The sequence below is a fragment of the Onychomys torridus genome, chromosome 14 (assembly GCF_903995425.1).
Source record: "Onychomys torridus chromosome 14, mOncTor1.1, whole genome shotgun sequence".
Classification (NCBI taxonomy): Eukaryota; Metazoa; Chordata; class Mammalia; order Rodentia; family Cricetidae; genus Onychomys; species Onychomys torridus.
This window is the reverse complement of record NC_050456.1, coordinates 53884902-53907469: the sequence shown is the minus strand read 5'-3', so window position 1 is coordinate 53907469 and position 22568 is coordinate 53884902. Positions and strand designations below refer to the sequence as shown.

Here is a 22568-nt window from a genome sequence, read left to right as displayed (position 1 = left end):
GCACTGTTCTAGGTCTTGACCCTCTTCACTCATCTTATGAAGTCTGCACAAGTGTGTTAAAGGCTTCACAGCCAGTAAGTGATGTAACTGTGCTTTAAACATGGACCAAGAGTCAGGCTCTAGAACCTTCCATCATTTTTCTTCCCTTTGTTTTTTGTTGTTGTTTGTTTGCTTGAGACCAGGTCTTGCCTAGCCCAGCTGGCTTTGAACTCTGGACTTCTTGACCCTCTACCTCTGCCCAAGTGCTGTGACTCTTGGCATGCACTACCATGCCCAGCTTAGGACCTCCAGCTTTTTAATTATTTTCTCTTACATGGATGGGTGTTTTGCTTGCATATGTACCTGTGTACCACATTTGTGCCTGGTCCTGAAGGAGTCCAGAAGAAGACCTTGGATCCCCTGAGACTGGAGTCACTGATGCTTGTGAGCCATCATGGGGGTCTTGGGGATTGAACTGGTTGCTCTGTAAGATCAATAAGTACTCCTACCTGCTGAGCCATCTCTCCAGCCCAGAACCTTTCATCTTAACTGCATCGTGTGTTGTCTCTAAAGGAGAAAGTAGGTTCTCTGTTGAGGGTGTTTTTCTGTACTAGAGCTTCTAGGCAGGCCCTTCGAGGTTGGTGGTAGTCCTTGAAATCCTTTACTCGATATTATATCAGACTGGCCGTAACCTAAGAAGAGTGTAGATAAGGGCCAACCTGAAGGGAGTTTCATCTTCACATTGCTTTTTTGGTTTTGTTTTGTTTTGCTTTGCTTTGTTTTGTTTTGTTGGGGGGCAGGCCTTCAAGACAGGGTTTCTCTGTGTAGTTTTGGTGGCTGTCCTGGATCTCACTCTGTAGACCAGGCTGGCCTCACACTCACAGAGATCCGCCTGCCTCTGCCTCCAGGGTGCTGGGATTAAAGGCATGTGCCACCACCACCCGGCCTTATTTTCACATTTCTATTAAATTTATTTAAAAAAAAATTTAACAGCACTCGGGAGGCAGAGGCAGGTGGATCTCTCTGAGTTCAAGGCCAGGCTGGTCTACAAAGCGAGTTCTAGGACAGCCAGAGCTGTTACACAGAGAAACAAAACCAAAACCAGGAGAGAGGGCAATAAAAATGTAAGATTATTTTATGTGTATAAGTGTTGCTTGTATTTGTATGTCTGTGCACCATGTGTGAGCCTGTTGCCTACAGAGACCAGAAGAGGTTTGAGGTGGTTGTTAGCTACTGTGTGGGTACTGAGAATCAAACCTGGGTCCTCTGGAAGAGCAACCAGTGCTTTTAACCATCTTTCCAGCCCCCTGGGATGGCTCTTTTGTCTCATAGAACTGGGTGTGGGAGTGTGGGTGGGGGCTACAGAGGTCAAATGTCCCTCTTACCACATACCACATGACTGTCGCAGATCATCTGGCTGAGTTCGTGTTTGTCAGGCTTCTCCACTGTAGCCTTTTTTTATACTGTGCTCTTTGGGGTGAAGTCATTTAGTGCAGCCAGCCCACACTTAAGGAGAGGAGAGTTAGATTCCCTCCGTAAGGGTGTGGTCTCAGTCTTTTGAAAGAGACTTGTCTCTCCTCCGTCAGTTGTTGGATTCATAGATAGTGGATACTTCAGATCACAATCCATTTCTACTTTATATGGAGATCCAGTTGTTTCCAGCTTTGGCTGCTCAGAGCAGTTTCCTTGGGCTTGTCCCACCCTTTCACATGCTCCCACCCTTGGGGTTTTGTTTTTGAGGGCTTCCTCACTTCCTGACATTATAAGATATTATGATCATGTATATTTTCCAATTGGTCCTAGAATCCAGGATCCCCATTTCTCCAGGGAGCCCTGGTTTTGTTTATTGGATTGTCTGTTGTTAGAATAGATAGTGTTCTTAATAAGTTTTTTTTTTTTTTTTTTCCGATGCCTTCCCCCAACAATTGTAGCAACAGGTGGCCCAATAGTCCCATCCTTGCAATTTTGGAGCAAGACTGGTATCTGTGAGCAACAGGAGTGGGCTGTGATGGAGAAGAGAGTCGTGGTCAGGGGGCCAGGCAGAGAGCCAGGGTGTAGGAACATTCAGGTTCCTCTAGGTCCTGAGGAAGTACTGTATGAGATCAGGCCATCATCAGTACAGAAGGTCAGGTCACTAAGAGCACCCATATCAACTCACTCCATTTGTGTCTTTGGCAGGCTGTGGTTGAAAATGACAGAAACTTTCCTGATAAATTGTTAATGTTTAGTTCCAGGAAAATTGTCCCTGGGATGAATCTGTGGGCTTTCATCACTAAACAAATTATATATAACTCAGTTTGTTTCTCTCCCAGTCTTTGAATCTTCATTTCAAGCAGACTTAAGGCCAAAGGTACCATACAGACCCAGGCTCTTGAAACACTTGTTCCTTCCTCCACGTGAACCATTTTATCCCTAAGTGCTTTCTTGGCCTCAGCTACCTACAGCCCCTTCTACGTTGGGGCAGGATGTTACCTTGTTTAGTAACAGAATTGGTCAGCAGGCAGGCCTCAGGACCAACTCAAGAACCTGCTCCTAACCACTGCTTAGACTAGTCCAAGAAGATAGAATTCTAGATGACTGTTTCCCCAGTGAGCCATTTTCTCACTCCGTTGACGGTTTCAGTGTGACTATTCACATAGTCTTGACATCACATTCTCTGCTTATATAATTAACACCTTCTCCTCTTTTTTCAAGTTGTGAATTTTGGTTTGCTTTTCATTAGAAACTGTTACCTAGAAACTAAATTTTATTACTTTATATTCCATGATGTCATTTGTGGACAAATTTTAATATTAGCTTTGTTTAATTAGAGAATCCTATGGTAATCACCACAAGTATTTTAGCCGGGCATGGCAGTGCAGGGTGACTTGTGGCTGTAACCCTGTCATAGGAGTTAGGCTTCAGGAGTAGGACCCTATAGTAAGATTACCCAGGTTTGATACCTGTTGAGTTCCAGCCCAGCTGTAATAAAAATTCCGTAATTAAAGAAAAGTTAAAAACATCATTTGTGCCTGGTGTGGTGGTGCACGACTTTCAGTCCAGCACTAGGGAGGTAGAGGCAGGCAGATTTCTAAGTTCAAGGCCAGTCTGGTCTCTGGAGGGAGTTCCAGGACAGCCAGGCCTATGTAGAGAAACCCTGTCTTGAAAAACCAGAACAGTAACAAACAAAACAAAAGCAACATCATTCGCTTGCATTGCAATCCTAGCACTCGGGGACTGATGCAGGAGAGTTACCATGAATTCCAGGCTACCCATTACTACAAGGCAAAACCCTACCTGGAAAACCAATAAATAGATTTCATTTCAGCCCATAGACTGTAGGCTGTGATCAATCACTGAGTTTGGCCCAGTTTCCTATTCTTTAGTTTTATCACCTGCTGGTTTATATAATGGTGTTGGGGTGAGCGGATGCGATTTTTTTTTTTTTCTTTGTGAGACTAATAGCTTTGCTATTAAGTAATTGTAGTTATTTGTACTTGGTAGAGAACTTACTGGTTTTTAGGAAAATATTAAGACCTGTTAGAATACCCAGCAAATTCGTATGAGTTAGTCCAACCTGAAAGCTCAGTTGCTTAGATTTCTAAGTATCCAAATCTTACATGTTTGGGTTAACCTAAGTGATAAGGAAATAATTTTTCCTTCTTTTTTTGTTTTTTTCCCGGACAGTGTTTCTCTGTGTAGTTTTGGTGCCTGTCCTGGATCTCACTCTGTGGACCAGGCTGGCCTCGAACTCACAGAGATCCGCCTGGCTCTGCCTCCTGAGTGCTGGGATTAAAGGCGCGCCACCACCGCCCGACAAGGATAGAATTGTGATGGCCAAAGGAACACTAAGCGTTATTACACATTATTTCTGGAAGGCAGACTTCAGGCTGACGAAAGGCAGTGGTTGGAGTTGGTGTGGGCCCTGCAAGCGTCACAGCTGCCAGAGAAATGATCCTCCTGAGGTAAAAATGAAACCCTGGTCAGCATGACTGCTGGGGCTGGGTCAGCTGCTTCTAGAGTCTGACCGAGCCGTTTCTTTCCCCACATTTAAACATGGTAAAACTGTGGGGACCAGTTTCCAGTTTCCATGTGACAAGTTGTTGTCACATCACAACAAAGCATTGGGCATGGCTACAGCTCTCCAGCCAAGCACATGTGACCTTAGCCATAAGAATGAATTGTATTGATTGATAAAGGTGTTGGTAAGGGCCTAGGGAGGAAGGGCTTGTAACCAGCAGAGAGGTGTGTGCTATTGACTGAGAGGATTGCTCAGGATGGGGATTCAGGTGAAGGCCGGCACTGTAGATTAGCAAACGATCACCAGGTTGTTAGACAACATCCACTGCGGCCTTCCAGGTGAGCAGGCACCGGTCCTCCCTAGGAAAAGGGGCTATGTGTTTAACAGTTCTGGTCTCTAGTGCTTTCTGTAAGCTGAGACCTCTACAGGTTGGGGCTGGAGAGACGGCTCCTTTGTTTCTCTTGCAGAGGACTTGGGTTCAGTCCCAGCAGCCTCATGGTTCCTCACAACCAACTGTAACTCCAGTTTCAGAGTATATAATGCCGTCTTTTGACCTCTAGGCACACGTGTTACATGTACATACATGCAGGCAAAATACTCACACACATAAAATTAAATCTAAAAAAAGTGGGTCTTTCATTCAGCCCTCTAGTAATGCAGTTGAGTCTTTGCCCTAGAATGAACTTAACCTCCAGTGGGTTTTCAGGTGTCATGGAATGATTAGTTCTTCCATGATTGTAGTTTCTCAGCACAATGTCGGGGACATTGAGAAGTACCAGTTGGAGGTATGAATTGTTGTGGAGTCCTTCAGAGGAATACAGCTGAGTTCTTGATTTATTTTTATTTTTTATTTTTATTTTTTGGTTTTTCGAGACAGGGTTTCTCTGTAGCTTTGGAGCCTGTCCTGGACTAGCTCTGTAGACCAGGCTGGCCTCGAACTCATAGAGATCCACCTGCCTTTGCCTCCTGAGTGCTGGGATTACAGGCGTGCGCTGCTACCACCGCCCAGCTGAGTTCATGATTTATGTTCACATCATGCAACATTGTTACCAATGCTTTAACAAGAGTTTTAGGACCTGCGTTTAAGTACTTTTGTAATCTGAAATGGCTCCTTTCATTAAATTAAAAAAAAATCATTGAAGGATACTTTTTATATTTTAGGAGAAAATTAAAAGTGATCATAATCTCTCTTCTAGGAAATAAGATGATTGGGCAAATGTGTGCCAGCTCTTATAAATGCTGTTAAATTGAGTAGTCGTCTAGGCCAGTGGCCTGGTCCTGCCGGAGTGTGGAGAAGATGGAGTCTCTGCTGGTTCACTGCTGTAAGCTCCCTGCTTACTCCCTGTTGGTCTCTAAGGCTGTCTTCCGATTAAAGGAATCTTAACAACCACACTTCTGCTCCCTGTGGAACTAGACTAATGGCGCAAGCAGTGTTGAAATCTCTTTCACCCAGACTCTCTCTAGAAGAGTTCTGTGTTGTCTGAGACACTGTTCATAGGACTTTAACCAAACTGGCTTTGTTCCTACAGTCCACCTTTTTCATTTTTCATATTTATTTTATATGTATGAATATTTTGCCTGCTTGTATGTATGTATATCACATGTGTGCCTGGTAACTGAGGAGGTCAGAGGAGTGTGTCATATCCTCGAACTGGAGTTATGGATGGTTGGGAGGTCACATTTGGATGCTAGGAATCAGTCCCAGGTCCTCTGCAAAAACAAGTGCTCTTGACCACTGACTTCAGTCTGCCTTTTTGAACCATCCTTAAGAGTTGTCAGTGTGCTCACGGGAGGCTGGAGGTGAATGTTTAAGGGGAACTGATTCTGAAGAAGGAAGTGTGGCACCACGCTGCCTACATTAGTTTGGGATTTGATTCGTTTCCAGACCTTTTTGCCTTACAGTATGTATATAGTCAGGGTTATCAAGCCGTTTGTTTGCTTACTTTTTTTCCTTAATTGATTACCCAGAAGTATACCATGAAGAGAGGCTTAAACGAATCTTCAGGGCCAAATGTTCCTTTGCTGAGGTCATAACGACCCTGTGGCTGCCCGCTGGTCTCTGAGGTGTGAATGCAGACAGCAGTGCTGGGTACATCTGAGAGGACTGTCAGCTGCTGCAAGCTCTCTATTCTTGTCTTCTCCCCTTGGTTGATGTTCTTCCAGAAGTTTCAGCTTATTCCCCCAAATCCACCATGGTGCTCCGGAGTCCTGTGCACCTGTACCACGGGTCCTTTGCACTGCATTCTTCCAGAGTCCTGTGCACTGCACTCTTCTGGAGTCCTGTGCACTTGTAGCACGGGTTCTTTGCACTGCATTCTTCTGTGGTCCTGTGCACCTCTAGCACAGGTTCTTTGCACTGCATTCTTCTGTGGTCCTGTGCACCTGTAGCACGGGTTCTTTGCACTGCATTCTTCCGGAATCCAGTGCACCTGTAGCACGGGTTCTTTGCACTGCATTATTCTGTGGTCCTGTGCACCTGTACCATGGGTCCTTTGCACTGCATTCTTCTGTGGTCCTGTGCACCTGTACCATGGGTCCTTTGCACTGCATTCTTCTGTGGTCCTGTGCACCTGTACCATGGGTCCTTTGCATTGCATTCTTCTGTGGTCCTGTGTACCTGTAGCACAGGTTCTTTGCACTGCATTCTTCTGTGGTCCTGTGCACCTGTAGCACAGGTTCTTTGCACTGCATTCTTCTGTGGTCCTGTGCACCTCTAGCACGGGTCCTTTGCACTGCATTCTTCTGTGGTCCTGTGCACCCGTAGCACGGGTTCTTTGCACTGCATTCTTCCGGAATCCAGTGCACCTGTAGCACGGGTTCTTTGCACTGCATTCTTCTGTGGTCCTGTGCACCTGTAGCACGGGTTCTTTGCACTGCATTCTTCTGTGGTCCTGTGCACCTGTAGCACGGGTTCTTTGCACTGCATTCTTCTGTGGTCCTGTGCACCTGTAGCACGGGTTCTTTGCACTGCATTCTTCTGTGGTCCTGTGCACCTGTAGCACGGGTTCTTTGCACTGCATTCTTCTGTGGTCCTGTGTACCTGTAGCACAGGTTCTTTGCACTGCATTCTTCTGTGGTTCTGTGCACCTGTAGCACGGGTTCTTTGCACTGCATTCTTCTGTGGTCCTGTGCACCTCTAGCACAGGTTCTTTGCACTGCATTCTTCTGTGGTCCTGTGCACCTGTAGCACGGGTTCTTTGCACTGCATTCTTCCGGAATCCAGTGCACCTGTAGCACGGGTTCTTTGCACTGCATTCTTCTGTGGTCCTGTGCACCTGTAGCACGGGTTCTTTGCACTGCATTCTTCCGGAATCCAGTGCACCTGTAGCACGGGTTCTTTGCACTGCATTCTTCTGTGGTCCTGTGCACCTCTAGCACGGGTTCTTTGCACTGCATTCTTCTGTGGTTCTGTGCACCTGTAGCACGGGTTCTTTGCACTGCATTCTTCTGTGGTCCTGTGCACCTGTAGCACGGGTTCTTTGCACTGCATTCTTCTGTGGTCCTGTGCACCTGTACCATGGGTCCTTTGCACTGCATTCTTCTGTGGTCCTGTGCACCCGTAGCACGGGTTCTTTGCACTGCATTATTCCGGAATCCAGTGCACCTGTAGCACGGGTCCTTTGCACTGCATTCTTCTGTGGTCCTGTGCACCTGTAGCACGGGTTCTTTGCACTGCATTCTTCCGGAATCCAGTGCACCTGTAGCACGGGTTCTTTGCACTGCATTCTTCTGTGGTCCTGTGCACCTGTACCATGGGTCCTTTGCACTGCATTCTTCTGTGGTCCTGTGTACCTGTAGCATGGGTTCTTTGCACTGCATTCTTCTGTGGTCCTGTGCACCTGTACCATGGGTCCTTTGCATTGCATTCTTCTGTGGTCCTGTGTACCTGTAGCACAGGTTCTTTGCACTGCATTCTTCTGTGGTCCTGTGCACCTCTAGCACGGGTCCTTTGCACTGCATTCTTCTGTGGTTCTGTGCACCTGTAGCACGGGTCCTTTGCACTGCATTCTTCTGTGGTCCTGTGCACCTGTAGCACGGGTCCTTTGCACTGCATTCTTCTGTGGTCCTGTGCACCTCTAGCATGGGTTCTTTGCACTGCATTCTTCTGTGGTCCTGTGTACCTGTAGCACGGGTTCTTTGCACTGCATTCTTCTGTGGTCCTGTGCACCTGTAGCACGGGTCCTTTGCACTGCATTCTTCTGTGGTCCTGTGCACCTCTAGCATGGGTTCTTTGCACTGCATTCTTCTGTGGTCCTGTGCACCTCTAGCATGGGTTCTTTGCACTGCATTTTTCTGTGGTCCTGTGCACCTGTAGCACGGGTCCTTTGCACTGCATTCTTCTGTGGTCCTGTGCACCTTTAGCATGGGTTCTTTGCACTGCATTCTTCTGTGGTCCTGTGCACTTCTAGCATGGGTCCTTTGCACTGCATTCTTCTGTGGTCCTGTGCACCTGTACCATGGGTCCTTTGCACTGCATTCTTCTGTGGTCCTGTGCACCTCTAGCACGGGTCCTTTGCACTGCATTCTTCTGTGGTCCTGTGCACCTGTAGCACAGGTTCTTTGCACTGCATTCTTCTATCTTTCCTCTTTCCATGTCTTGTTTGCAGCTTCATTTTTGGTAAAATTGGTAACTAGAAGTTGTATGTACAATGTTGATGCTTTGATAAACCAAGTTAATTAGATTATTCCATCACTTCATACCAAGAGCCAACAGATACACAAAAAGGTGTCCATCATCATTAATCATCAAGGAAATGTAAAACAACACTAAAATGGCAAAAAGTAAATAAAATAAATAAGTGAAACTTTCTTAACCTTTCTTTCACTTACCCAGTGACCACAGATCTCAGTATCTTCAATGTTTCACAAGTTAATGGATGATGTGAATGGCATAAACACTGAACTAATATTAACTAGTGCTATTAGAGAATTTGGGAGTTTTATTAACACATCCTTTAAAATTTGTCTAATAAGTTACCTTTAATTAATTATTATTCTCCCAAAATGAAATAGCTTTTTAAAAAATGCTAAGTAACATATGCCTTTGTAGAAAATTAAGGAAATAGAAGGGTGAGTAAAAAAGGCTGATTTGATTTCAATTCCCAGAATCCCCATGGTAGGAGACAGGCAACTTTCTTAAGTTGTCTTACTTCCACATGAGGGGTATGGCCCCTGCCCTTATCAAAATAAATAAGTAGATGTAACCAAAAACAGAGAGAGAGAGAGAGAGAGTGTGTGTGTGTGTGTGTGTGTGTGTGTGTGTGTGTGTGTGTGTGTAGGTAGGTAGGTAGGTAGAGGAAGTCCTACCATTCAGAATTAACTTAAAATGTACTTCTACTTAGCCAGTGGTACATGCCTGTGAGTTTGAGGCCAGCCTGGTCCACATAGTGAGTTCCAGGATGGCCAAGACCATGTAATAGGGAGATACTGTCTGAAAAAAAACAACAAAACAAAAAGTGCTTCTCCCTCCATGTATGGTGGAGCTGAAGAAAATAGCATTTGTGTGTGTGTGTGTTTATTTGCAAATATTTATATAGGCATTTCAGTCTTTGCACACATTCCTTGCTGTCTTGGCGCCCTTTTGGAGCTTCAGCAGTCGCACATTGGAGCAGAGCATCCGGAAGGTCTCAGTCCCTAGGAGCTGCCAGGGCTGCTGTGGGAAAGGCCTGAGAAGACCTGACACTCTTCAGAAGAGAGCTCTGGTGGCTGCTGGACAGGTGGACGTGTACCTGGATCTGCATTTACTATGCTTTTCTGCTTAGGAAATAAGGTGGTTGGGGCTAGAGAGTCATCTCAGCAGTTAAGAGCCTTGCTGCTCTTCCAGACCACCTGTGTTCCATTCCCAGCACCAAATTCACAGTTCACATATGTCTGTAACTCTAGTTCCAGGGGATCTGACACTGTCTTCTGGCTTCTTTAGGCACCAGGCATGCACATGTTACAAGATATACATGTAGGCAAAGCACCTATCACATTAAAAAATAAATAATTATCTTTTTCTTTCTTTGTTTTTGAGACAGGGTCTCTCTACAGCCCTGACTGACCTAGAACTCACTATGTAGACCAGGTTGATCTTGAACTCACAGAGATCTGCCTGCCTCTCCCATTGCTGGGATTTTGGGCATACGTCACCACATCCAGCTTAATAATTAAGGTGTTTTAATTTAACCATTTTACAAATATGAAGAATGTGTTGGGCCAGGTGTTATTATAGCACACACCTTTAATCCCCATTCTCTGGAGACAGAGGCAGGTGGATCTCTGTGAGTTCAAGACCTCCCTGATCTATATAGCCAGTTAAGTAAATGGCATGAGTGCTTGTATTTATATGTGCATAAATAGGCTGTGTGCCTGACTAAATGCCTCTAGTGTCAGTGCTTGCTGGAGTGAAGAGGCAGAAGGATAGAGAATTGAAAGTGATTGTCTGCTACATGTCAGATTCAGGGACAACCTACGCTACATGAACCCTGTCTTAAAACAAAAAACAAAAACAAAAATGTGTGCTACTCAGTTTTACTTTTAAAATTTCACTTCTAGGCTGGCCATGGCAGTACATGACTTTAATTTCAGAATGCAGAGACTGGCAGATCTTTGTGAGTTCAAGGCCAGCCTCATTTATATAGTGAGTTCCAGGGTTATGTGGGGAGACTTTATCTTAATCTTAACATTTTTTTCCGTCTATCAAAGAATTCTGTTTTAACAAATGACATTAGCACATCAAATTAATGTAAGGAAGCCACTACTTTTCGTGTTTCACACTGCAGAGGAGCTTCCTCTTGTAAGTGGTGAGTGAATATGTGCTGTTAGCCTAGGATCATATCCCTTAAATCACTGCGCCATCCCTTGCTTTGCATGTGGTCCCTTACCAAGGTGTGCCCTTTATCTGTTCTTGTTGGTTATGGTCTAAAAATGGGGAGGACCGCTATGACCCTCTAATAAACAAATCATCATTTGTGAGTGATAGAGGCGTCTTTTGTTTTGTTTTTGAGACAGGGTTTCTTTGTATAGTTTTGGAGCCTGTCCTGGATCTCGCTCTATAGACCAGGCTGGCCTTGAATTTACAGAGATCCACCTGCCTCTGCCTCCCGAGTGCTGGGATTAAAGGTGTGAGCCACTGCTGCCCAGCAAAGGCGTCTTTTTTAAGAGAAAGTTAGGCTTATCTTCTGGGTCTAAGATTCATTTTGTGTGTGTGTGTGTGTGTGTGTGTGTGTGTGTGTGTGTGTGAGTGAGAGAGAGAGAGAGAGAGAGAGAGAGAGAGAGAGAGAGAGATTGAGATTGATTGGTTGATTGAGAGATTGATTAACCTATTTGAATGGACAAACTTTTACTGTTGTCTGGGGTGTTTTATCTTTTAGTCCAGTCCTTGTGTCTTTTAAAGAGCTTTATTAATTTTAGTTATGTGTATGTGTGTGGGTATGTGCACATGAGTGCAGGGACCCCAGAAGGCTGGAGGGAGCAGATGCCCTGGACTGAAGTTACAGGTGGCTGTTAGCCACTGGACATAGGTGCAGAAAGAGCAGTACATGCCATCTTTCCAGCTCCCCATGATCTTTTTATTTTGTTTGGTTTTCATAGACAAGATCTCATAAACTTGACTGATCTTGAAGTCTCTATGTAGTTGAAGATGACCTTGAATTTCTGACTTTCCTTCCCTTGTTCAGTATTAGGATTGCTGGTATGTGCTGCCACACTCAGTTTTTGGTTTTTTTTTTCTCTTTGGGGTTGTTTGTTTGTTTGTTTGTTTGTTTGTTTTTCGAGACAGGGTTGCTCTGTGTAGCTTTGTGCCTTTCCTGGAACTCACTCTGTAGCCCAGGCTGGCCTCGAACTCACAGAGATCCGCCTAGCTCTGACTCCTGAGTGCTGGGATTAAAGGCGTGCACCACCGCCGCCCTGCTCCCGCTCAGTTTTTGTATGGTGCTGGGGAATAAGCCCAGGGCTGTCTTTATGTGTGTCCTCTTCAGCTGAGCAGCACCCCAGCCCCTGGCTGTCTTTGTTATGTTATCTGTCTCCCCAGCTTCTATAATTGCTCTTCTCGGAGTTCTTTACTAAGTGACTCTGTTTTCTTCTTCAGATCACAGATTCTGCTGGCCATATTCTATATGCCAAAGAGGATGCAACTAAGGGGAAGTTTGCCTTTACCACGGAAGATTATGACATGTTTGAAGTGTGTTTTGAGAGCAAGGGTAAGTAATGACAGTGTTTCCCTGCATCGGGCCTCCACCAGCTCTGCAGAGCTGCCTGCCAGAGTCAGCACTTGACCCAGCTTCATTCGCCTCTTGTTCGTTCTGACACGGAGACCCAGTGCCTTGTAGCTTTTGAGGCGTCGTTTTCAAGAGTGTCTGGGTGGAATGAAAGTTGAGGAAGTATAGCACAGAGGATTTGTAGGGCAGTGGAGCCTCCTGTCTGGTACTGTATGATGTGTGTGTTGGGACATGTAGTCCATCTCCTCATGTGCTGTGGATGATAATGTATCATCAGTGCAGGTTCTCATCTACAGATCACTCCCATAGCAGAAGTTGGTAATGGAGAGGCTGGCCTGTGTAATGGTAAAGTCCTCTGGAGCTGGAGGGGACTCAAATAGTTTCCACTTAGTTTTGCTTTGAGCCTAAATCTTCTGTCCTAAAATCTGGAAGAAGAAAAAGTCGATTATCTATTTGCCAGGCAAATGCAGAAAGCCGAATAACTAGAAAGGTCTTTCTTTCTCCCCTTCCTTCCTTCCTTCCTTCCTTCCTTCCTTCCTTCCTTCCTTCCTTCCTTCCTCTCTCTTTCTTTCTTCACTTTAAAGATCCTTTAAGGCCTTCAAATTAGCCAAGGAAATAAGATAACTATTCTAACAAGAAATTATAGTTTATCCTCAGATCAGCCAGAGGCCTATGTTTTTGTGGTTTTAATTGGGATGGAAAAATGCTAATGCTATGTGCTGTGACACACAGAAATGGGAGACTTTGAGAGACAGAGAATACTCAAGAAGCAGGTATAGAAACTTGCACCTACAATCCCAGCACTCGGGACACTGAGGCCACAGGATTACTATGAAATTGAGGCTATCCTGGGCTACAGTGTGAGAATATCTTTAAAAATATTTTTTTTTAAATGAAAGAGATAGGAGTGAAAAGGTGGGGTTGTGTAGTTTGTTTTTTTGCCATGGTGGAGATTGCACATGGGGCTTGCATTTGCTGGGTGATACTGTCACAGAAATGTATTCCTATACCCAGAAGGAGCGGATCTGATCACTTAGACAAGCAAGCCTGAGAACTATTTAAGTTTACTTCACTATGTGGCTCAGGCTGGTCTTGAACTCCCAGTGAGCCTTCTGCCTTAGCCTCCTGAGTGCTGGCATGATAAGTGTGTACGACCATTCCTGCCACCGCGGCCTCCAATGTTAGGATGCTCCCCCACATCAGTCATTAATGAAGAAAATGCTCTACAGGCTTACCTAAAGGCAATCTGATGAAGGCAGTTTCTCAGTTGAGGTTTCTCTTCCCAAACGAATCTAGATTGTGTGAAGTTGACAAAACACTAACCAGGACATCCCCTCTCAGGATGGTTTGTTTATTTATAGACTTTGTTTTATGTGTATGTGCACAGAAGAGGTCATAGGATTTTCTGGAATTTTGAGTTAAAGATGGTTGTGAAATACCATGTGGATGCTGGGAACCAAACGCAGGTCCTGTGTAAGAGCAACAAGTCTTAACTACTGACCCATCATTCTTGCCTGCCTCTTCTAAATGAGGAGCTAAAGCAAATTTGTACCACAGATTTCAGTGTCACTCTCATGAGTACACATAGGATTTGCCCGGGCAAAGAGGCTACTCTGGCTGCCTTGATTGTAGGCTTGGTTTAATATTCAGAAAACACCCCTGGTTGTCTTAGTCTGTTTTGAGTTTGCGGGCTTTGGGTTTGGTTTTTCTTTTTCTTTTTTCTTTTCTTTCTTTTTTTTTTTTTTTTTATGCTTAAAAAAATTTGTGTGTGTGTGTGTGTGTGTGTGTGTGTGTGTGTGTGTGTGCGCGCGCGCGCGCACGCTTGCACGTGTGTGTCTTCGGGCACGCCTCTGAGTGTTTGTATGTGTGAGTGTAGGCTCTTGCATACCAAAGCACATGTGTGGTCAGAGGACTCCCCACTTCAGGGCTTGGTCCTCGCCATCCACCTTGTTTGTTGCTGAGGATAGCAGGCTAGTGACCTGGGAGCTCCTACGGGTTCTCTTGTCTCATGCCATAGGAGCACTAGAATTGCAGACATGCACTACCGTGTCTGGAGTTGACATGGTTCTGGGGGCCAGACTCAGGCCTTGTGTTTGCACAGCATCTCTTCCTCTGCTCTTCCTCTCACCTCCATAGTCTTTCTTTTGCTTGCAGGCTGATCCTTCTTCTCTGTCCTGAGGTTGTTTTTCAGTGTCTGGTAAACATACTCAGCTGTGCATGTTTGGCTTGTGTCTGTAAACCCAGCACTTGGGAACTGAAGACCGGAGAATCACAGTCAGACTTAGTACTATGTTGTGAGTGCTAGACTAGCCTGGGCTACATGAGACCTGTGTTAAAAGAGGGGAGGGTGTTGGAGAAATAGCTTAGTGGATGAAAGTGTTTGCCACTCTGCCAGAGGAACTTAGTTTAGTTCCTAGCACCCAGATTGGGTGGCTCAGGACCACTTGTAACTCCAGCTCCAGAGGATCTGACACCCTCTTCTGGCTTCTACAGATATCTGCACATCACTCACACACACACCCTGTGGTTAAAATGCACAACACTGTAAATCCAAATCCTTAGCTCAGATAACCCTAGCTGTGGACTAAAGGTAATAGGAGAGGAGAGGTGAGCTCTAGGCTGACCTTGTTAAGCAACTAGCAAGCATCTGAGGGTGAGCCTGGAGCAAAGCATTCTAGACAAAGGGAAAGCCTGGGCACAGCTTCAGATATGGAGTGTGTGTGTGTGTGTGTGTGTGTGTGTGTGTGTGTGTGTGTGTAAATAGCTTCACTTTTTAAAATTTATGTGAGTCTGTCTGTCCTCCATTATCATCAGACCAGTTGAAAGCAGAGCTTATACCTTTGGAAAGTCTCACTAGTGCAGTTCTAGCTCCTAGTGAGCATTCATCAGTACCATTTGAGTTGACTTCAGCCAGTTTTCAGAAAATGTCTGTCTCTCAGGCAGCAAAGAATATAGGAACATTCTCTGTGGCTAATGACATCAAGAAACCCATTGCTTAAATGGCATTAGATGTGCCTAAGGCTTCTAATTTCATGCAGACAACAGTTTTTCTTTTGTTGTTTTTGGTTTTTTGAGACAGGGTTTCTCTGTGTAGCCCTGGCTATCTTAGATCTTGCTCTGTAGACCAAGCTGGCCTCGAACTCACAGAGATCCGCCTGCCTCTTCCTCCTGAGTGCTGGGATTACAGGCGTGCGCCACCACTCCTGGCTTCATGCGGGCAGTTTTTAATTCTATAAATAGGAAAAATCCAGGAATTTGTGGACTATTTTCTGGGGTTTTGGCATCTTTCCCCTTCTGCTTAGTGTCTTAAGATCGGCTAAATCAGATGAATTTTCTCCTGCAATTGCCGCATTGCTTGGGTCTGTTCTCCCACATGGCCTTTTCCTTCTAAGAAACATCCCGAGGGTTATACTCAGACTGTAAGTTTGGCTTTTTTTTTTTTTTTTCCTTTTTCTTTTTTGAGCTTTTCTAACTCTCAAAGGCTTAATGGGGATATCCCTAAAACTTTTTATTCACCTATTAAAATAGGCCCTACTTTGGTCAAAATGTTGGAATCAAAGAGAGAAGTATTAGGTAAGACCTTCATTGTCAACGCTGTGGTTTGTTTTGAGTAATCTAAACTTAGCATACCCTGTAATCCTAAGAGATCCTGACTGTCTCAGAATGTGACAGAGTTGTTTCTGATGTAGAAATGGTGCCCACTCCTTGTTGACCCGCATGCCACTCGGGTTCATGCTGCTGTGACCTGAGGATTAGTCCAGGAAGGCTGTTTTCTTTCTTCTAATCTGCCCTCCTCACCAGTTGCAGTCCCCGGTGTCCTGCTCAAGCCAGCAGCACGCTCTGCTTGTCCCCGGCACCCTGCACAGACCTTTGTCTGCCGTGGTGGAGACTGAAGTCCAGGCCAGGACTTTGCTGCTGCAGAGTGGCCGGAGCGGCTCTGACTGTTTCCTTCTATTGAGAAGATGGGCTTAGGGAGAGAGAGGGTGGCTGGGTGATTTCCCGGAATTTTAAGTATTCTGCACAATGAGTCCTTTGATTTCTTTCTCAGGAACAGGGCGGATACCTGACCAACTCGTGATTCTAGACATGAAGCATGGAGTAGAGGCGAAAAATTATGAAGAGGTATGTACTGCTCTGGCAGACAGAAGAGGGAGTAGACTTGGGCCTGCGAGGTTTGTGTGACCTAATCAGGCCAGTGGGCTACACTTTGCCCAGAAGCTGTGGTTTTCTCAGCAGTCATGTGACAACCAGCTACTGTCCCAGTGACAGAAAAGGTTGTAGTAACAGACTTGAACAGGAATCTGGCTGTGATTATAGCCAGTGGACTGAACCAGCTGGCTGTGCAGCTGTGTGTTGGTATGGTAAAGAGCTCAGTCATGCCATTAGCATTCTAGAGGCAGAAGACGCACAAACAATTTTTTAAAACTAGAATTCAATCAAAAATTTAAAAAAATCTTAAATTCCTTTCCCCCCATACACACCGTAGGTAGGTATCGATCTTGGGGCACAGATTCAGTGCTGTTTAGTCCCCAGTAGCTGTGCTGGTTTTGAGAGCCAGTACTCAGTCAAAAAATAACTTCCAGTTAAAGTCATCCCAGACTCAAGGAAGAAGGCAAGGTGAACAAAAAGCTGCAAAGGACAAAAGGCTCTGGTGATGAGTAGAGATCTGAAGGAGGCCCTGGTGGTGCACACCTGTGGTCCTAGCACTTGGGAGGCAGTAGTATGAGGATCACCACAGTTCGAGGCCAGCCTTGGCTACCTGGCAAGTTCTAGATCAGCTGGGTTATATAGCAAGACCCTGTCTCAAAAGAAAGACAGATTTTGTTCTGGCAGGAAATAGAATAGAACAATAGAAATGGATGTTTTTAGGTATCCTAAAGAAAAGTTGCTTAAAGTGATTTCAAAGAATTTTTAGGAATGATCAACAGATATTGCTCTGGCAAAACTTTGGAAGGAAATTGTCCTAAAATGGAAGCAGATAGGAAGTGATTGGCCATTTATGCATCAGGAAGTGGTAGCATAATGATGGTAAGTCCATGGAGTTTTCCTCTTGCTTCTGTTCATGTGTTCAATTGAGTGAAACCAGGGTTTCTAGAAGCAGTAGATAGAGCAAGCAAGTGATACTACAGTAATGAACAGAAGACAGTTCCCAGTAGAGACTAAATTGCTTGTATCTCCAGGCTTGTTTAATTAAAAGAAAGTAGGAGAGCCTCTTTATTTGATGAGTTTAAAAGTGAAATCTTAAGTCTTCAAGATTCTGAAAGAAAATAACACATTTAAACTGCTATTGTGAGATATTAAACAGTAAGAAAATTGTGGCATTTTGTTTTGTTTTTGAGACAGGGCTTCTCTGTGTAGCCCTGCCTGTCCTGGAATTTACTCTGTAGACCAGGCTAGCCTCAAACTCAGAGATCTACCTGCCTCTGCTTTCTGAGTACTAGGATTAAAGGCATGCACCACCACCAAACTGTGGCTATTTTTGCATAATATTTTTTATTCTTTGGGAAATTCATATATGTACATGATGTATTTGGGCCATATCCATCCTTACATGTCTTTTGTTTTGTTTTGTTTTGTTTGTTTTTCCCTGTTTCTATGTGCACTGGTGTTTTGCCTGCATGTATGTCTGTGTGAGGGTGTTGGGTCCCCTGGAACTGGAGTTATAGACAGTTGTGAGCTGCCATGTGGGTGCTGGGAATTGAACCCAAGTCCTCTGGAAGAGCAGTCAATACTCTTAACCGCTGAGCCATCTCTCCAGCCTCCCTGCCTCCCAAATTTCTTCGTTCTTCATGTCTTTGTTGTTGTTGTTGTTTTGGTTTTTCGAGACAAAGTTCCACTGAGTCTAGTCAGTGTTGTCCAAATGCACATGGGTGTGGGGCATGGGCAGCCTGACAGTGGCAACACTCCCAAAGACAGTGACTCTCTCCTAGCAGCCAGTAACAGCCCACAGCTCCTCAGCTAGGTTGAGGGCTCTTGAGCCCCAGGCTGGATCTTATTCAGATCTTGTTCAGCTCTGTGAGCTCTTCACGTGCGTAAGGGCCACGTCATGTGTAGAAGCCAGCATTTGGCAGCACTCCTCCCTTTCCTGTCCCCAGAGCTTACATTCTTTCTGCCCCCTCTTCCACGATGTTCCCTGAGCCTTGCAGGGGTTGAAATTACAGCTCTTTTGAATCACAAGAGTAAGTACAGTGTTTCCAGTGCATCCTTCCTGCTGCTGTTTCCACCCATAGCTCATCCTCTGAAACAGACTTTCACCACTTCCTACTCTATAACCTGTTGTAACTTTGTCTTATTCTTAAGACGCATATGTATTCAATAACAGGGCACCAAAAGCCCCATTAAACTGGAGACATATCATATTGCCCCCAAAACAGCTAGCATTACTGTGCCTTTATAAAAAGAATGGTATGGTTGCTACTATCATACTACAGGAATTATGCCTATAATTCCTGACATTTCCAGTATCTTTAAATGTTACTAACACTGGAAAAGGAGTTTTATGTATTTATTTATTTTTGACCCTCTGCTTAATATAAGAGGGGAATCCCTAGCGGAAAGGAACTACATCGCTTCCTTTGCCTGCTTCCTGCTTTGGATGTCTGGCATGTCCTAAGCTTTTTACGCACATGATTACCACATAGCTCTAAGGTTCTGCTTCCTAACCACAAAATCTTGCCCACCACTGTCTTTAATGACTTCCCCCTCCCAGCTCCCAACAGCAGAGTAGATTGAGGCAGAGGCAGAGTAGCTGTGACAGGCCACAGTCAGTCCTTTTGAGTCTGTGGCTAGGCTTCTAGACTTGGACCTTGCTTACAATAGCTGTGACTTGTCTTGGGCTAATAATACCTGTAATGAGATAAAGATAACAGAAGCATTTTGTTTCCTAGTTAATTGCTGGAAAGCACTGAGCATATTTAGAGGTTTTGAGACATTTAATTGTAAGCCCTGGAGATAATGGAGACCCTTTATCCCAAAAGGATTTAGGCCATTTGGCATCAGGAAGGCTGCATATTTCCTTTTCTTCACATCCAGCATCTCAAGAATGTGGACTCAGTTCCAAAATCCTGTATTATCCTGTAAAATTCAGTAATGCCTTACTGTTTGAGACAGAGCCTCACCGGGCGGTGGTGGCTTGCGCCTTTAATCCCAGCACTCGGGAGGCAGAGGCAGGTGGATCTCTGTGAGTTCGAGGCTAGCCTGGTCTACAAAGCGAGTTCCAGGACAGCCTCCAAAGCTACAGAGAAACCCTGTCTCGAAAAACCAAAAGAGAGTGAGAGCGAGCACCAGCGCCTCACCACGTAGCCCAGGCTGGCCTGGAACTCACTATGCAGCCCCAGGCTGAGCTCAAACTGTCAATCCCTTTAATCTCAGCCTCTTCAATACTAGGAATGCAGACCTGTATCACCACAGCCAGCTTAATCAGTGTCCTAATAGTGGGACAGAGTAGCACATTAACCTATTTGAAATGTTATGAGGGACTTAATTAGTAAAATTCCTAGATAGCCTTAATACAAATGTAGTGTTTGAAAGACAGAATACTTGTAAACAAGCCTAAAATCTTGCATTTTGAATTCACAAAAGGAGGAGTGCTTTGTACACAGAAACAGATGTTTGGTGGTGATATTGTGTTCCCAAAAATATTGTGCAGGCTAATAAACTTATCTGGAGTCAGAGAACAGGACGGCCACAATATTAAACATAAGGATAGGCAGTGGTAGCTCACGCCTTTAATCCCAGAAATCCAGCCTTTAATCCCAGGGAGTGACCGCAGAAAGTAGAAAGATTATATAAGGCGTGAGGACCAGAAAGTAGAGGCATTTGGCTGGTTTAGCATTTGGTTGGTTAAGCTTTTAGGCTTTGGAGCAGCACAGTTGAGCTGAGATTCATTTGGATGAGGACTCAGAAGCTTGCAGTCTGAGGAAACAAGACCAGTTGAGGAACTGGTGAGGTGAGGAAGCTGTGGCTTGTTCTGTGTCTCTGATCTTCCAGCATTCACTCCAATAACTGGCCTCAGGTTTGATTTTATTAATAAGTACCATTAAGTATTCCTGCTACATTTAGTCCCTTGTGTTTAAGGACTTCTGCAACTGTCTTGCCCCGCCACTTAGATGGTAACATCTCTTAGATTCAGTATGTGAATCTAGCCTTTTTGTTTTCTAATTTTTAAGCAGCTTGTGCTCTGTGAACTGGAGTAGCTGTTTGCAGGGATAGACTCCCTGGTTGTGTAACTGGGGAGACTATCAGGTTTCAAACCTGGAACACATGGCTGGGGTGCCTATTTAACATATCAGAGCAGACCAGGTTCTCCCCAATTTCTCAGTCCTTACCTGTTCTAGGGTCCTCCTGGCTGGCATACCCTGCTCTCCACCCTGAATTCTCCAGCCCAGGGGCTGGACTGCCCTTCCCCCAGCTGCTCTTCTCTATATAATCCAATCATTTTGGGTAACTGGTCCGTTTGTATACCCTGTGCATCCTGGCTACTGCACCTTCCCCCACCCCCCAGGGCCCAGCTCAGCCTGGTCATGTCCACCTCTGGACTTTCCCAGATGTCTCTGCCTCTGGCTATGCTTTTCCACAGATCTGTAGTAAACTTTCTCCCCCTCATACCTAGGAGCAGTCATGTCCTTGCCCTCCTTTTTATTCATCTGGTGCCGAAGGCAGATTTTCATGAAGAAGGAGCCGTGGTAATAACCTGCTAACTCCTGAGCTGTGTGTGACCGTTCTTACTGTAGGTGTCCACGATTTCAACACGAGGAAGTCCTGTTTCAGCTAGAGTCTCGTAGTCACTTGCCAGTCTATCAGGAGACGCTCCGAAACAGAGCTGAGACTTCCCAAGGGTTCTGGTTCTCTGAATGCTGCCAGGAAAGAGGAATTCTGCTTCCATACCCCAGTTCCACAGTTAAACGACAGGCATGAGGAAGGCCCCTGAAATGTGATTGGTTGGTGTGCGAGTCTTACCTCCTTTCCCTACCCATCCTGGAGACTGTCAGCTGATCAGAACAGAAATAAATGAGAGCTTTCACATTTTCCTGCCTGCAGTTGAACTTGACTTTGACAGCCTCTGGCCTTGTGAGCTGCTGTGAACAGGAGTATGGGCCTCCCCTGGTGCCAGGAGGTTGGTGCTTGGATCTTGGTCTTTACCTTTACTTTTTGTTAGCCCCCACATTTATTGCTTTGCCTTTGGAACATAGGGGAGCTGATATGGGTTTTGTTTGTTTGTTTTGTTTTTGTGAGGTGGGGCATGAAGGTAGCAAATTAAGTTGACTGAATTTGGTTTGTAACAAGAAACTTTTTACATGGGTCTTGAAGTGGTTCAGCTTATTTGTTCTGCTTAGTTTTGCTTCAGTGATAATGGTGTTTCTCAGTGCCATTGTAGATGCACAAGTCTTTGAACTCTTTGGACTCATCATGTCTTCATCAGAGTGGCGGACATGGATGCAGTTCAGGAAGAGCTTAATTTATTGATGCTCTGAAGGTCATAAACGGGAAAGGCCACATGGCTTTATTTTTTTCTAAGCCATATAGACTAGTCATGTTATGGTAAAGTAGTAGATATTGTGGGATGAAAGGTTTTTTCTGGGTAAGTGGGCTTTATGGAAAAAAGATTCAGAGTGATCTTCACACACAGAGCACTTGCTTAAGGGGCACAGTACTTGAGAAAGCTGGCTCCTTTGAGGCCATTGCTGTGTGTGAGGTAATTTCCTTGAGTTCAGGCTTGACATACAAGTCAAAACAACAATGTGTGGATGTGTCATGTATGAGAGTTAATTGTGCCAACCATAGCTTTAGTGTTAGGGGAAAGAAGTTGTCATGGACAGGAGTGACTGAAGGAGTCCTCATAATTAACACTTGCAGATAACTAGGATTGGGTAGCATGAGAGTGTATGCTTCTGAACTACAGGATTCATACAGTATTCTTGGATTTTAGGGCCGAGCTTTGCAGTTTTGATGCCCAAGCTGGGTGAAAAGTCAAGAGACCATGATGATGCTAATTGTAGTCTGCACCAAAAGTACTGACTATGGAATGTTTAGTTTCCTCCTCTGTAAAATGAGGGACTCATAAAATGAATGCCTTGTTCCTCTAACAGTCTTTGATTAGTTAGTTAATGGCTACATGCAACATATCGGGAAAGTGGCACCCCCTAGTGGAAGATTTGTGTTACACGTTGTCATGGCCTGCCTTTATCAAGCTCTGGGTAAAATACCTTATTTTCAGCCTTAGGAGAAAAAAGTAGCTAGAGTATGAGTCTGTGTTCATGAAACATACAACCTGGTGTTCTTCGGGAAGCCTGAAGCATTAAACCAGACATTTAGATGAGCAGAACAGCAGTTGCGGGTGGTGGTGAGTTTTGCTTTCAAACAAGTATTAATTTGACTTGCAGTGCTGG

The 22568-nt window shown here is 44.9% G+C and overlaps 1 protein-coding gene across 1 annotated transcript in view; it reads left to right on the top strand.

The window, feature by feature from the left end:
• Tmed10 (transmembrane p24 trafficking protein 10) overlaps nt 1–22568 on the top strand; it is a 40788-nt gene that overhangs the window by 9172 nt on the left and 9048 nt on the right. The window contains exons 2-3 of the mRNA XM_036206044.1: nt 12051–12162; nt 16229–16302. Coding sequence (XP_036061937.1) covers nt 12051–12162; nt 16229–16302 — 186 coding nt within the window. The remainder of the gene's footprint in view (nt 1–12050; nt 12163–16228; nt 16303–22568) is intronic.